We start from the raw sequence: 13,236 nt of genomic DNA on the forward strand, positions 1-13,236 counted from the left end.
TTTATTTAAGCATGGAACATAAGAAAGCCACAGATGTTTTTGTTTTGTAAGAAAATGCGATTTCTCTTTATACTCATAAAATGATACAATTCTGCCAAGTATAGAAATGTGTAATAAATTATACGGAATGTTCTCGGACCCTGCACAGCAGTCCTGCTATGGGGCTCCTCTTGCCTTGCACCAAAAATAGACAGTCCACGGCACACCGGAACACTCTCCACCCCCCTCCTACAAACTTTTCCTCTTTGGTATCGGAGTCGGTCTCGGGTGAGACATGGGTACAGCCGCTGGCTGAAGCGTGGCCTTGTGCACGGTCCCCTAAATGTGCGGCGGAGATTGGGGTGGCCACCAGAGACCTGACCAAACTGCCAGGGGGATGGGATGGGGGCGAGCCCAAGGTCACACCGCAGAGCAAAGGAAAAGCTTGGGAGAAAAACACCGAGGGATCCGACTCAAGGACATACAAAAAGCTGCGCTAGATCAGTCCAAAGGCCTGGATCCTGTTTCCCAGAGTGGCCACCCAGGTGCCTATGGGATGCTGGGAGGGGTGACACAGGCAAGGGGGAGGACTTATGGCACTGGCTCCTCCCACACAGGGCGGGGCTTCTGACAGCCACCTTCGTGACGTCAGAATGAGCTGCGCTGCAAAGGAAACATGAGGAGGAAGCCAAAGGATGACGGAGGAATTGGGAAGGTCCCCCCACCTCATTTTGCCCTGTCATCTCTAAGGCACAGAGAGGATTAAAATGGGGAAGGGGCAGGTTTTGGGAGGGAGGGCTGGGCAAAGCTTCCTCTGTCAGTGGGCCCCTGGTGGGCTGACCTAGTTGTGGTGGTGGCCACTGTATTTAGCCATCCTTTTAATTTCCCATAATGCCCCAGAGTGATGCTAGGTCAAGGGCACTGTGGGACAATGCAAAGAGAGGCTAGAGCCAACTGCCCTGTGCTGCTCTGAGTTCTGGGCCTGGGGGGAGGGAAATTAAGGGGTGGCCAGGAGAAACATCAGCGTTCTGTCCCTGCCCAGTTCCCAGGAATGGCATCCAAGCTGTTGTGTGCTGCAGATGTTGGCCTTCTACAGTCAAGAGGGGCTGTGTTATATGGGGCATGGCTTATGACTACAGGGACAGCTGGGCCATTAATAGGTGGGGGTCTGTCCAAAGAGGGAAAGGGCCAGGAACAAGGTCAGCTCGAGGGCCCAGAGCCAGGAGACAGCAGGGCTGGCTGCAGAAACTGTTATAATGCAGCCTCTCTTGATGGTGGAAGGCCAACATCTGCAGTGGACAACCGCTTGGATGCTTTAGGAAAGGGGGTGGGGTGAAGCTGCAGCCCCCTCCAGAATTCTGCCAGACTCCAACTCCCATCAGCCCCAGCCAGCATGGCCAATGGTCAGGGATGATGGCAGTTGGGGTTCAAGAAGACCTGATTGTGGCGGGGAGGGCACGGGGGTGGGACACCCAGCCACGTTCAGTCCTGCCCGGGAGACTGACTGGGAAAAAAAATGAAGATGAGAGCAGCTACCCGGGAGCTCTCCATCTGGTCAGAGGATGGAGAAGATGGTGCAGAGGAAAAGGGGCTGATGGGATTTGAGTCCAGAGATCCATGCCACTATCACTGCCAAAAGCCAGCTTGGATCGAGTCAGATCTATCGAGAGGGAGGTGCCTGTAGGTCATCAACCCACCTGAGCACGGCTTGGGAGGCTGACAGGGGCTGGTGACCATCTAAGGCAGCAGGTTAAAGGGAGGAAGCCTGCTCAGAGTTGGTGTGTGGATCGGATCCAGGGAAAAGGAGGAGGATTGTGATTCCATCTCGCTCCAAAGCACCAGCCCCACACATCAAAAAGGGAGTATGGCATCTCTCCTGAACAGCCATTGTGACCTAAGGAAAGGGGAGAAATTAGTTCAGCTCACACTGCAACGTGAATTGACTGCACTTCCGAACCACTATGCAAACGAAAGTGCAGTTATCCAGTGAAATTCCCACCCCTCTGAATTTTGCAGTGGAGTTCTCCAATCAAAAACATGTGCAAAAAAGTGCGAAGGAAAACACCCTTCAGAATGGCATGAGGTTAGGAAACCTGCTCGCAAAAAAATGGGTATTGTAGGCAAAACTGCGTACGAAAATGGACTGGTTAGGGCAAATGTGCACAAAAACGCAGATGAATTTTCAGGTGAACTTTAACCGGAAAAAAAATTCTCAAAAGCTTGGGACAAACTGAACATTAAGATCGGAAAAATGAGAAACTGAGAGAAACCAAAACGGACAAATGTGTCCCTACTCTGAGCTCAACTGTCTACCTGCCCAGTTTGCTCTGCTGTGATTGGAGGGCCAGCCCCAGCCCCGCCCCTGCTGGCGCAACAGCGCTTCAGGATATTGGCTGCGACAATCAGGGAAGGGGGCAGTTGGCGGGGGGAGTAAGAGGAGGCAGCTCCTTACAAGCCAAAGTCCGACATCATATAAAAATAAAATTTCTCTTTCACCTCCTCCTCCTCAGGAAGCAGTCCCAGGGTGCACAACCCTCAGGAATGGGCACAAACAGGGGGAAAACATTGGTTTCCTCTAGGAAGGGATGGGAGATGCTGTCTGACGTTCCTCCAAAGCGCCTTGCTCCCTTCCCACCCCCATTCCCACAAACGAAAAGAGGGAATCTATGTTCCGAGGAGCCGGGTGTCTCAACGGAGCCAAGTGGCCTCTTGTCTCCCAGGCATCAGTTGCCAAATTCTTCCTCGGCAGGGCTGGCGCAGCTCTTGCGTAAGCGGGCACCGAGGTCTCCCGATCCGTGCCATTCCTGCCTGGTTCCTTAACCTCTGCCACTCGCTGCCCAGGGGGCACCAACCCAGAACCTCCACTGCCAACGGGGAATAGAAGAAGAAAGCCAAGCCTTCTCTGTTCTGTAAACTTGGATTGTTCTTAGTTTCTCTCTCTTGTTCTTAGTCTCTATTTTTTTTTTTTTTTTTATATATATATATATATATATATATATAAAAAATTTAAAAGACACGTGTCGATCATGGGGGAGAGGTAAGGAGATAGGGCAAGAGCAGGGGAGGGCCCGCTCCCCCTTTCTCCTGACATCTCCATGTGAAGCCCCGGCCCCCAACGCATCTCTGCACCCCAACCTTCTTGCGCACCTAGCAGGATACATTTGTGCATGGTTTGGGGAGAACACGTTGCACTGCTGAGGCGAGTAGATATTACTGGATTTGTAACTTTTTTGTTTTTAAAGGACCCCTTTCGCACAACAGTTCAAGGTGACGTCCGTCTGGGGGCGGTTTGAGGGAGGTGGGGGAAGAGAGATGTTTGGAGAGTTACACCCTGCCTGTCCCAACCACTCTATGCTGGCAGCCAGACCCGGGGTTTTTTGGTTATATGGCAACAGCCTAGGCCTGAGGCCTATCCTTGTCGATCCATCCAGAAGGTTCCGTGTCTCCACGGCAACCGGGAGACGGTGGGCCGTTTCTGGCCTGCGGCCGGCCCTTCTTCGAGGAGGCGTGTCTGTCCTTTGCGCGTCCGTCCGTCTATCCATCCAGGACCTTCCCGGCCTCTTCTCACACCTTGAGCGTCTTGTCGGGCCCGCCGCCGCTGGGGCTGCTGGCGCCGCTGCTGCTGTCGCCGCCCCCACTGCTCTTCTTCTTCCTCAGGGTCTCGATCCAGCTGGCGCTGGTGCGGCCGCTGAAGCTGGACAGGGCCAGGGAGCTGAGGCGCATGTTCTTGCCGGACATGATGAGCTCGCCGAAGCCCTCCTGGTGGGAGAAGGCGTAGCCCGAGCGCCGTGAGCCGCCTCGACCCACCCGGCCCATGCATCGGTGTTGGGTCTTCTGCTTCTTCCGCACCAACTGGGTATAGCGCACCTGGGGAGGGATCGGGGGGGGGGAGAAATCAGGGCCAGCAAGGAAATGCTGGGTGCAAAAGACATCTCCAGGCTCCACCTCACCGCTACGTGGGAAAAGGCCTTGGCTGCAGGGAGCTGCTTCTGCTACGCACAGTCGCTTAACATCCACTTTTCTATTAGTACACTTTTGTACTTCGGCTGGTTTCTGTTCTGTTGACTTTTATAACATTTCTTGTTTGTTTACATGGTTTTTAGCTTTCGTTGTCAACAGGCCAGAGGACACTGTTAGGTGAGCGGTACATAAATGTTGTAAATAAGTAATAAATACAACGACTGTGTGTGGCGATGTGTGTGTGCGCGCGCATGCTCCTGTGTGTGTTGCATGCATGTGATGTGGTACAGCTCACCCCCACAGTCTGAAGTGGTACAGCCCAGACACTGGTTTGCCACTTCAACTGCAGTTTGTGGGAAGAGAACTTAAAGCCTGAGCTTGTCAGGAGAGAGATGGGCAGGATTCTCTACCCCGGGAAGAGGGGGTAACGGCTCCATCTTCCCTATGGCAGCCCTTGCCCTCTCTGCCCAAACTCACCGTATCCGAGAGCTCAGGCTTCAGGTCCAACTTCAGAAAACGGAACGCAACCACAGGCATGATGCAAACGACCGTGGTGAGGGCGATGGTCAGCCACACATCAGGTTGGGCGAGTGTGTTCTGGGCATTGCCTGGCCAGGAGGAAGGACAAAGGCAAGTCAGAAAACAGGAGCAAGAGATGCAGAAACTGTTTGAAGCTGGGGTGGGGCTCAGCTCGGACATTAGGCCTCCTACTCCCCTGAAAATCAGTTTGGATGCAGAGCAGTATATAAATGTTGTAAATGAAAGTAATCAAACAAATAGGTAGCCAAGAAAGGAGCAAAACTCTCCCATAACGTACTACCCTTAACTATATCATGGAGGTTTCCCATAATGTACTGCCCTTGGCCACGAAGCGAAATTTTCCCATAACACAGTGCCTTTAACCATATTGCAGACAGTTCCATAATGCACTGCCCTTTACCATGTAGTGCAACTCTCCCACAATGCACTGCCCTTGGCCATGTCATGGAATTTGCCCATAATGCACTGTCCCTGGCCACGTAGCAGAATTCTCCCCTAATGCAGTGCCCTTGGCCATGCAGTGGAATTTTCCCATAATGCAGTGCCTTTAACCATATCGTGGAATTTCCCCATAATTCATTGCCCTTGCCAATGCAGTCCCATTATACAGCCTTTGTCAATGAGATTTCCCTGCTCTGTAGCTAGGCAGGGGAAGATGAATGAGAGAGAAATGGGGGGTAGCGGGGGGAAGAAGGCACCTCCTGCCCTACACTTTGGTCACAGGCTGGAGCAGAGACATGGGCTTTGGACTCACCGACAAAACGGAACTGGTTGGGAAAGAGCTTGAAGAGCCTGTCGCTGTGCATGGCGAAGAGGATGGCGAAGTAAACAGCCAGGCTGCCCCAGATAAAGAAGTGGTTGATGGCTGTCCAGAAGCCTGTGTCCAGGCCAATCTGTTGAGGGAAGGGGGAGAAGGTCAGCAGGGCACTATGGGTGGGGGAGGAGATGCCCCACACGTGCTGCTTGCTGCCCCCAACCATAAGCCATTGATTTGGAGAGAGACCCCCAGCCCAAGACAGAATCCAAGCTTGAAACGACACAAAACAAATCTACACCTTGACACAGTTCCCACAATCCTTTGCAACACATAGGGGTTCCAAGGCAGAGTTTCCGGGGATTCCTCCACCCATGAACTGAGGTGGAAAGTAGTGACGGTGGCAAATTTTGGAAAGAGATGGGCTCGGAACAACCTTGCCTCTCCCTTCAATGTTCAGGCTCAACTCATAATGGATTTGTCTATGGTGGCAGCCTTCCTGCGGCTGCCACAGCTGTCCCTTTTCCTGCTCAAGCTTACCTGGCAATAGTGGCAACACCGCTATGTCCAAAAATGCTGCAGCAGCAGCAGCATCTCAAATGTTAGGACTCCTGGGCGATGGAGTTTCCCAGGGCTCCCAAGTCTTTCGTTCTTCCAAACAGAGGTGCTGGGGATTTGCCCAACCCTGGTGGAAAAGCTTCCCTGAACCCAGGACATTTGAAAATCACTGCAGCAGCATCCCAAATGTTAGGAACCATGGGAAATGATCCTTAGTATTGCCATACAGAGGTGTTGGGGGTTTGCCCATTACTGGTGGAGAGGGGTCTTTGCACCTAGGACATTCGAAAGCCACCATTTTAACCAAACATGTATGGTGCAATACGTAGCAACAGAGGCAACACTGAGCATGTACAGAGTGCCTTTCCCTCACGACTAAGAAACTGTAGAGATTTAAGGATCTGGTAGGCCAGCACCTCTCAGAAATGCCCCCAACTGCATTCACACATGCTCTTGAACGGGACTCCCAGCTCAAGACAGAGGCAGGGCAGAGTGGTTGCTTCATCTGCCACAGCCAGTGAGGAGCAGGAAGCCAGCACCGGCGGGACGTGGGGGCCCCTACCTGCACACTGACGACGATGACGAGGGAGGTGGCCACAGTGACGGCAAAGGACTGGTAGTCAGCGAGGTGGGTGTTGTCGCTGAAGACCCCATACGGGATGAAGAACATGAAGACGGAGGTGTAGATCCCCTGGGCAATGCAGATGAAAAACTCCCGCTTGTTGAAGAGGAGGTTCAGCTGCCCGGGTTCATACAGCTTGGGATACTCCAGGCTGCGATGCTCAGGCACATCCTGGAACAGGACGAGGTGAGCGCTCACAGCACCCTTCCACTGACCGCAATCCCCGTCCCGCCCTGGTCTTCCTTTCCTCCTCGAGCCCCGTTACTACAGTGTTGCATTAAGTGTGCTCAAGGAGGCTGGGGGCTGCAATGTCCGTGGGGTGCTGAATCCGCTCCGGGTTTCCCTTGGAACTCTGACGGAACTATCCAAGGTGCTGCCTGAAATCCTGGCGTGAGCATCTTGAGAATCTCAGCTGCAGCAAGGCTCTAGTGCTCATGGCCGCAGTGGGGGAAACACAGAGGCCGATGTTTTCCAGCCTTCTGATAGCTGGAGGAGGATTTTTCGCCTGATTTTTGTTTTTAAAGAACAGAGCCACACAGCTTCATAAAATGGCTCCTTCAAACAACTCCACCCTTTCTCTCTCACTGCCCCTTATGCCTGGAACTACCTCTTGCTTAAAATCAGCTTTCCCTAACCTGGTGCCCTCCAGGTATGTTGCGCTTCAATTCTCAGCATCCTACAGCCAGCATGCTGGAAATTGCAGTCCAGCCCATCTGGAGGGCACCAAGTTGGGGAAGGCTGTTTAAAATGAGGCTGCTTCTCTCTCTCCCCACACCCCTTCAAATCCCAAAGTCTGTGTTTATGCATGAGTCACAGACGGGAAGGAGGCGAGCGCAGAGCGGTGACTCACACAGAGATGCAACGGGGGCATCTTTCTGTGTAAACGTGGCCTTGCCAGAGGCACCCACTGAATTAATTTATTCCCTGCGGTATGCTAGACATTCACTTTCACAGGGCACAAAACCTGCCCTGGGGCACACACTTAGGGAATGACCAGCATAGGTGAGGGCTGGATCGAACTTCTGGAGTTTCAGGGTTTGGGTGAAAACCTTCCCAGAGATCAGGTGCAGGGCTGTGAGCGTTGAGAGTAGGGGAGCATTTCCAGGTGTGTGTGTGTGTGTGGGGGGGGTTTACCTACAGCTTTAGGATGTGGCAACAGTGGTTTCCCCTCTCCCCTTCTTTTCCTTAACCTCGTAAAAGCTGAGCTGCTCCACACAAACGGCTTGGCCGATCAACAGCAGCCCGGCTGCCATTTCATGCATAAAAGAAGTAGAGAGGGGAACTGGGAAACATGCCAAGCGATTATTCCCAGGGGCTTTTTGTTCCCATGGGAATGGCGCTACTTAATCACAGAGACCTCATTCCCAGTTCCCTGCGTCCTCTCTTGGCTTCAGCTACTCACGAAACAGCGGCCCGGGCCCCCAAGATCAGCAGGATGCTGCTCAGGACAGGACAGCTTTTAAAATGTCAAAGAGGAGGAGGAGGAGGAGGAGAAACCACCATGGCCACCTTGTAAAATTGCAAGTTACCCCTCTTCCCCTGTCCGGAAGGCAAGATAATTAATTTCACCCCTACCATGCTAGAAAGCCTCAGATATTCTTCCGCTCTCCTGCTTTGCAAGATGACAAAGGCTATGCAAAAGGGGCTGGGGGGAGGGTTAGGCCAGTGATAGCCTAGGTTAAGCTTAAGCGATCTGCAGAAGTTTGGGGGAGATGGAGCAGGACTTCCACAGTGAGCCTGAAAGGGCAGGCCTGCAGCAACCTCGGCGTAGTTCAGGGGTCTCGAACCTCTTTCAGCCAGATGGTCAAATTCAATTTGCAGAAAAGCTGGGGGGCGGGGGGCATTCCAGCATGGGCAGGGCCAAAGGGAAAAGGGGCTGGGCCAAAAACACCGGCATATTCTAGCTTAAAGCCAGTAACAAAGCCTTAGGAGAGGCATTCTGACCTTTTGGGTTGGGGAAAAATTGTGCAAACACTGGGAAGCCACCACATGATTGGTGGTTGGGGTAAAGGAGGTGGGGCCAAGAGAAGGGGGCGTGTGAGCATCCGGCTGGATGGGGAACCCAGCCAGGCCAGGTTTGGCCTGCAGGTCGGAGGTTCGACACCCCTGGGGTAGCTCCTCTCCTCTTATGACAGGCAGAGACGGGATTCGTGAGACTGACCTGGTCAAAGACACCCATGGCAAGCACAGGCAGCGAGGTGTAGACAATGTTGTACAGTGTGATGAAGTACTGATCGTAGACAGTCTTTAGGGGTAGGGAAAAAAAGAGAAAGAGGAATTGGCAGGTCAGAGAAGACACTCCCTGTCTTCCTCTCCCAGACCCCGGCCTCACCATCGTTGCTGCCCTGCCTACAGGCGCAAAACAAATAATAACATAAGAAGAGCCCTGCTGGATCAGACAATGGGTCCATCTAGTCCAGCATTCTGTTCACACAGCGGACAACCAGCTGCCCATAGGAAACCCACCAGCAGGACATGAGTGCAACAGCACCCTCCCACCCATGTTCCCCAGCAGTGTACATAGGCACGCTGCCTCTGAGACTGGAGGTAGCACATAGCCAGCAGGACTAGTAGCCATTGATAGCCTTCTCCTCCAAGAATTGGCCCAATCCCCTTTCAAACCATCCCAACTGGTGGCCATCGCTACGTCCTGCGGAAGTGAGTTCCATAGTTTAACTCTGCGCTGTGTGAAGAGGCCCTTCCTTTGATCTGTCCCGAATCTGCCACCAATCAGCTTCAGGGAACAACCCCATTGGATTCTAGTGTTATGGGAGAGGGGGACAAAATCCCCACCCCCCAAATCTGATCTCCTCAGGGCAGCACCTGGGCAGAGAAGCCGCAGAAGAAGCCGAACCAGAAGTGCACCATGGTGAAAGCGAAGTTCTTGTAGAAGAAGTAGCAAAGGAACTTGCACATGCGCAGGTAGGACCAGCGCCCGTGGACCAGCAGGAGGCGCTGCAGGAACTTGAACTGCGAGAAGGAGTAGTCCGAAGCCAGCACCGCCTGGATGCCTTCCTGGCCGCTGATGCCGACGCCGATGTGGGCAGCTGATGGAGGCGGGGGGGGGCAGGAAACAGGAAAAGGCAGGTGAGAGGCGGCAGGCCCCAAGGGCACCGATCCCCAACGCCCATCTCAGTGACACCAAAAGTGTTGAGGAGCTCCGTTTTCCTTCTTGTCCTCTTAAACAGGGGTGGACAGAAAAGAGATCTCCAGAAGTCTTGGAATTCAACTCCCAGAAGCCCCTGCCAACATGGCTCAAGGCCAGGAATGCTGGGAGTTTATTTATTACGTGTATGTCCTGCCTTTTTTCCTCTTGCAAGGCGGCTTACGTGGTCCTCCTCCTCCTATCCATGTTATCCTCACAACAACCCTGTGAGGTAGGTTAGGCTGAGAGTCAGCGACTGGCCCAAAGTCACCCTGTGAGCTTCATGGCCGAGTGGGGACTAAACCTGGGTCTCCCGAATCCCAGCCGAACACTTGAACCACTACTCCACACTGGCTCTCCAAAATATCAGGGGATCTGCCGTCTGCCCACTCCTGCTCTAAAACAGTCGTCTTTGACTCCTGCAGGTCAGCAAGTTAGCATGAAACCCAACCGGGAATGGGGGGGCTGTGGTTTAAACAGATTGCATGTGTGCCTGGAAGGAGTTCCCCAGCTCGGTGGCCATCAGACGTTTTCAGCTACAGTTCCCATCATCCCTGACTGTTAACCATGTTGCCTGGGGCTGATAGGAGTTGAAGATCATAACATCTGGAGGGCACTTGGACAGCCACAAGTTCCACGAGACCCTTTTGGCCCAAGGGCCGAATTCCATTCCAGAGAAGCTCCTGCGGGCCGCATTCCAGGGGGGGCGTGGCCGAAGGCACGGGAGGCGTGGCCCAAAATACCAGAATGTTTGAGCTTAAAGCACTTCCTGCCAGTAAGTGAGCCTTAGGGGAGGCGTTGCAACCTTAAAGAGCAGGGGGGACTTTCCAAAAGCCAGGAAGCCGCCACACTATCAGCACTCAGGGAAAGCGGGTGGGGCCATCTGGGGAACCCTGGAGGGCCAGACCCCACCCAGCGACCACGACGCAACACCCCCGTCCTGCGAGATGATTCCCCCCCTTCTGCCCCAGGACTCACTCTTGATCATGCTGACGTCGTTGGCCCCGTCGCCGATGGCCAGCGTGACGGCTTTCTTGTACTTCTTCACCAGTTCCACCACCTGCGCCTTCTGCAAAGGGGTGACGCGGCAACAGATGACGGCTTTGCAAGCACACGCCGTCTCCAGGAACTCCAGCTCCATGTCAGCCTCCAAGGCGTGCGCCTGCGGAAGCAACAGAACGACTCGGCGGGGCTGCTTTGCGGTTCCTGCCCAAACCAAGCAGCCCCGGGTCTCCCAAGTGAGATCTGAACCCAGGCTATTCCAAACCAGCCTTCCCCCAAGCTGCTGCCTTCCAGATGCTTTGGACTGGAATGCCCATCATCCCCCAGACCACTGGCCATTCAGGCTAGGGCTGATGGGAACTGTAGTCCAAAACATTTGCTACCGGGCCAGGTTTAAGGTTTTAGTACTACTGTACAAAGCCTTAAACAACTTGGGACCAGGATACCTGAACAGTGCCTTCTCCCTTACCAACCTGCCCCATCACTGAGGTCATCAGAAGGCCTGCTTCTGGTGGTTCCACATCTTTATTTATTGCATTGCTATCCCGCCTTTTTTCCTCTTGCAAGGAACCCAAGGTGGCTTACATAAACCTCCTCCTCTCCATTTTAGCCTCACAACAACAACCCTGTGAGGTAGGTTGGGCTGAGAGGCTGTGACTGGCCCAAAGTCACCCAGTGAGCTTTCATGGCCAAGTGGGGACTAGAAGAACCCAGATCTCCCGGCTCCCAGTCCAACACTCTTGCCACTACACCACACTGACTCATGGACCTATAGCCTGATTGGCACATGGACCTATGGCCCGATTGGAGTCCACCAGAAGAGCCTTCAGCGTGGTGGCCCCCTTTCTTTGGAATTCCCTGCCCCTGGAGGTCAGGCAGGCACCCACACTGTGCTGTTTCTGGCGCTTCCTGAAAACAGCACTGTTCCAGGAGGCATTCCTTAATCGACCGGTCACAGTTTTTATTAGTATTTAAAATAACATAATTATAATCTGGTGTTAAAATCTTTTTATCCTTTCACTGTTTTATCTCTTGTGTTCACAGCTCCGAAATCTCTTCTAGATATGGAGCGGTATATAAATATTGTAAAGAAAACAAAGAAAACATCCAGAGGACACAGAGCGGGGGAAAGGCTGGACTGGGTGACCTCTGAGGTGCCCCCCCAGTCTAAAATTCTAGGACCCACGAGGGTGCAACACACGTGGAGCTTGTTTAGCAGAGGAATCTCCTTCTCTCTCTCCCTTTCAATATCTCTCTCCTATCAAATCAGCGCTGACCATCTTCTACACGCCCTCCCCGCTCATCGCTTACCAAACTGTGCCCATTGATGACAAGGGCATACTCCCCAGCCACGGCTTCCAGCACGGACGTCAGCTTCGAGGCGGAAAGCTTCTCTTGGTAGGTGAACCCGTTCCCCACAGACCGCGAAGAGTCCATCAGTTTCTCTCGTGCCTTCCTGCCATGAGGAGCGGGAAGAGGAAGAAAAGAGGGTTGAGGATCCTGGGAGGGAGGGCTACACCGTGGAGAGGGGCCACAGCTCAGGTCGCAAGTTCGATCCCCGGAGTCTCCAGCTGTGGTTGGGAAAACTTCAGCCTGAAACCCTGGAGAGCCATGGCTGCCAGTCAGCATCAACAGTACTGGGCTAGGCGGACCAAGGGGCTGACTCAGTAGAAGGCAGCTTCCTATCTTCTATGTAACATCTCTCTCTCTCTCTCTCTCTCTCTCTAATTTATTAATCGCTCAGCTGGCTGGTCACCCAGCCACTCTGAGTGATGTACAACAATAAAAGCAGTTCATAAAATAAAATTCAACATTAAAAACATCACATTTCTAAAATTACCCTAGCCCATCCCAAATGCCTGCCTGAACAACCATGTTTTTAATGCGTGGCAGAAGCTCATTAAAGAGGGGGCATGGGGAGTTCCCTAGGGAGAGAGTTCCACAGAGTGGGGGCCACTACAGAAAAGGCCCTCTCCCTCGTCCTCACCAGCCTAGCTGTCCTGGCTGATGGGACAGAGAGAAGGCCATCCGAGGCTGACCTTGTTGAGTGGCCTGTGTGGTGTTGCTAGAGGCGCTCCTTGAGATAGGCTAGGCTGGGCTGGAACTGTATAGGGTTTTAAAGGTCAAAACCAACACCTTGAATTTGGCCTGGAAAACAACTGGTAGTCAGTGCAGCTCCTTCAGCACTGGAGTGATGTGATCTCGCCGGTGGCTGCCTTTAATCAGGCAAGCCGCCACGTTCTGTACCAGCTGCAGCTTCCGAACCGTCTTCAAGGGTAACCCCACGTAGAGTGCATTACAGCAGTCTAAACAAGAGGAGACCTGGGCATGTACTACTGATGGGAGCAGATGGTCAGGAAGGTAGGGGTGCAGCTGCTGTATCAGATGGAGTTGGTATAGCGCTGTCCGGCTCACAGCTGACACCTGAGCCTCCATGGATAGCTGGGAGTCTAAGATGACCCCCAAGCTGCGAACCTGGTCTTTCAAGGGTAGCCGTACCCCATTCAGCACCAGGTCAACATTCCCCAGCCTCCTCTTGTCTCCCACCAGAAGTACTTGGGTCTTGTAAGGGTTCAGCTTCAGCTTGTTCCTGTCAGGGTGGACATTGAGCCCATAGAATCCCAGAGTAGTTCTGATTCTAAGGAAGAGCAGTCGCTCCTGGGAGAGGAGCGCGCT

At 53.3% G+C, this 13,236-nt stretch overlaps 1 protein-coding gene across 9 annotated transcripts in view; it reads right to left on the minus strand.

Annotated features, from left to right (window-relative positions):
* Positions 1 to 36: 36 nt before the first annotated feature.
* ATP8B2 (ATPase phospholipid transporting 8B2) overlaps positions 37 to 13,236 on the minus strand; it is an 88,403-nt gene continuing 75,203 nt past the window's right edge. For 4 of the 9 annotated variants that reach the window (XM_084824713.1, XM_084824712.1, XM_084824709.1 and 1 more), the window contains 8 exons: positions 11,872 to 12,016; positions 10,537 to 10,720; positions 9,237 to 9,460; positions 8,575 to 8,658; positions 6,354 to 6,584; positions 5,234 to 5,372; positions 4,417 to 4,547; positions 37 to 3,846 (listed from right to left, as the gene is read on the minus strand). In XM_084824713.1, the coding sequence (XP_084680839.1) occupies positions 3,544 to 3,846; positions 4,417 to 4,547; positions 5,234 to 5,372; positions 6,354 to 6,584; positions 8,575 to 8,658; positions 9,237 to 9,460; positions 10,537 to 10,720; positions 11,872 to 12,016 (1,441 nt within the window). In that variant the 3' untranslated portion in view covers positions 37 to 3,543. The remainder of the gene's footprint in view (positions 3,847 to 4,416; positions 4,548 to 5,233; positions 5,373 to 6,353; positions 6,585 to 8,574; positions 8,659 to 9,236; positions 9,461 to 10,536; positions 10,721 to 11,871; positions 12,017 to 13,236) is intronic. The other 5 variants (XM_084824707.1, XM_084824708.1, XM_084824705.1 and 2 more) reach the window with 2 other exon arrangements.

The sequence above is a fragment of the Heloderma suspectum genome, chromosome 17 (genome assembly GCF_057233095.1).
Source record: "Heloderma suspectum isolate Gila_16-S chromosome 17, 16-S_ref, whole genome shotgun sequence".
Classification (NCBI taxonomy): domain Eukaryota; kingdom Metazoa; phylum Chordata; class Lepidosauria; order Squamata; family Helodermatidae; genus Heloderma; species Heloderma suspectum.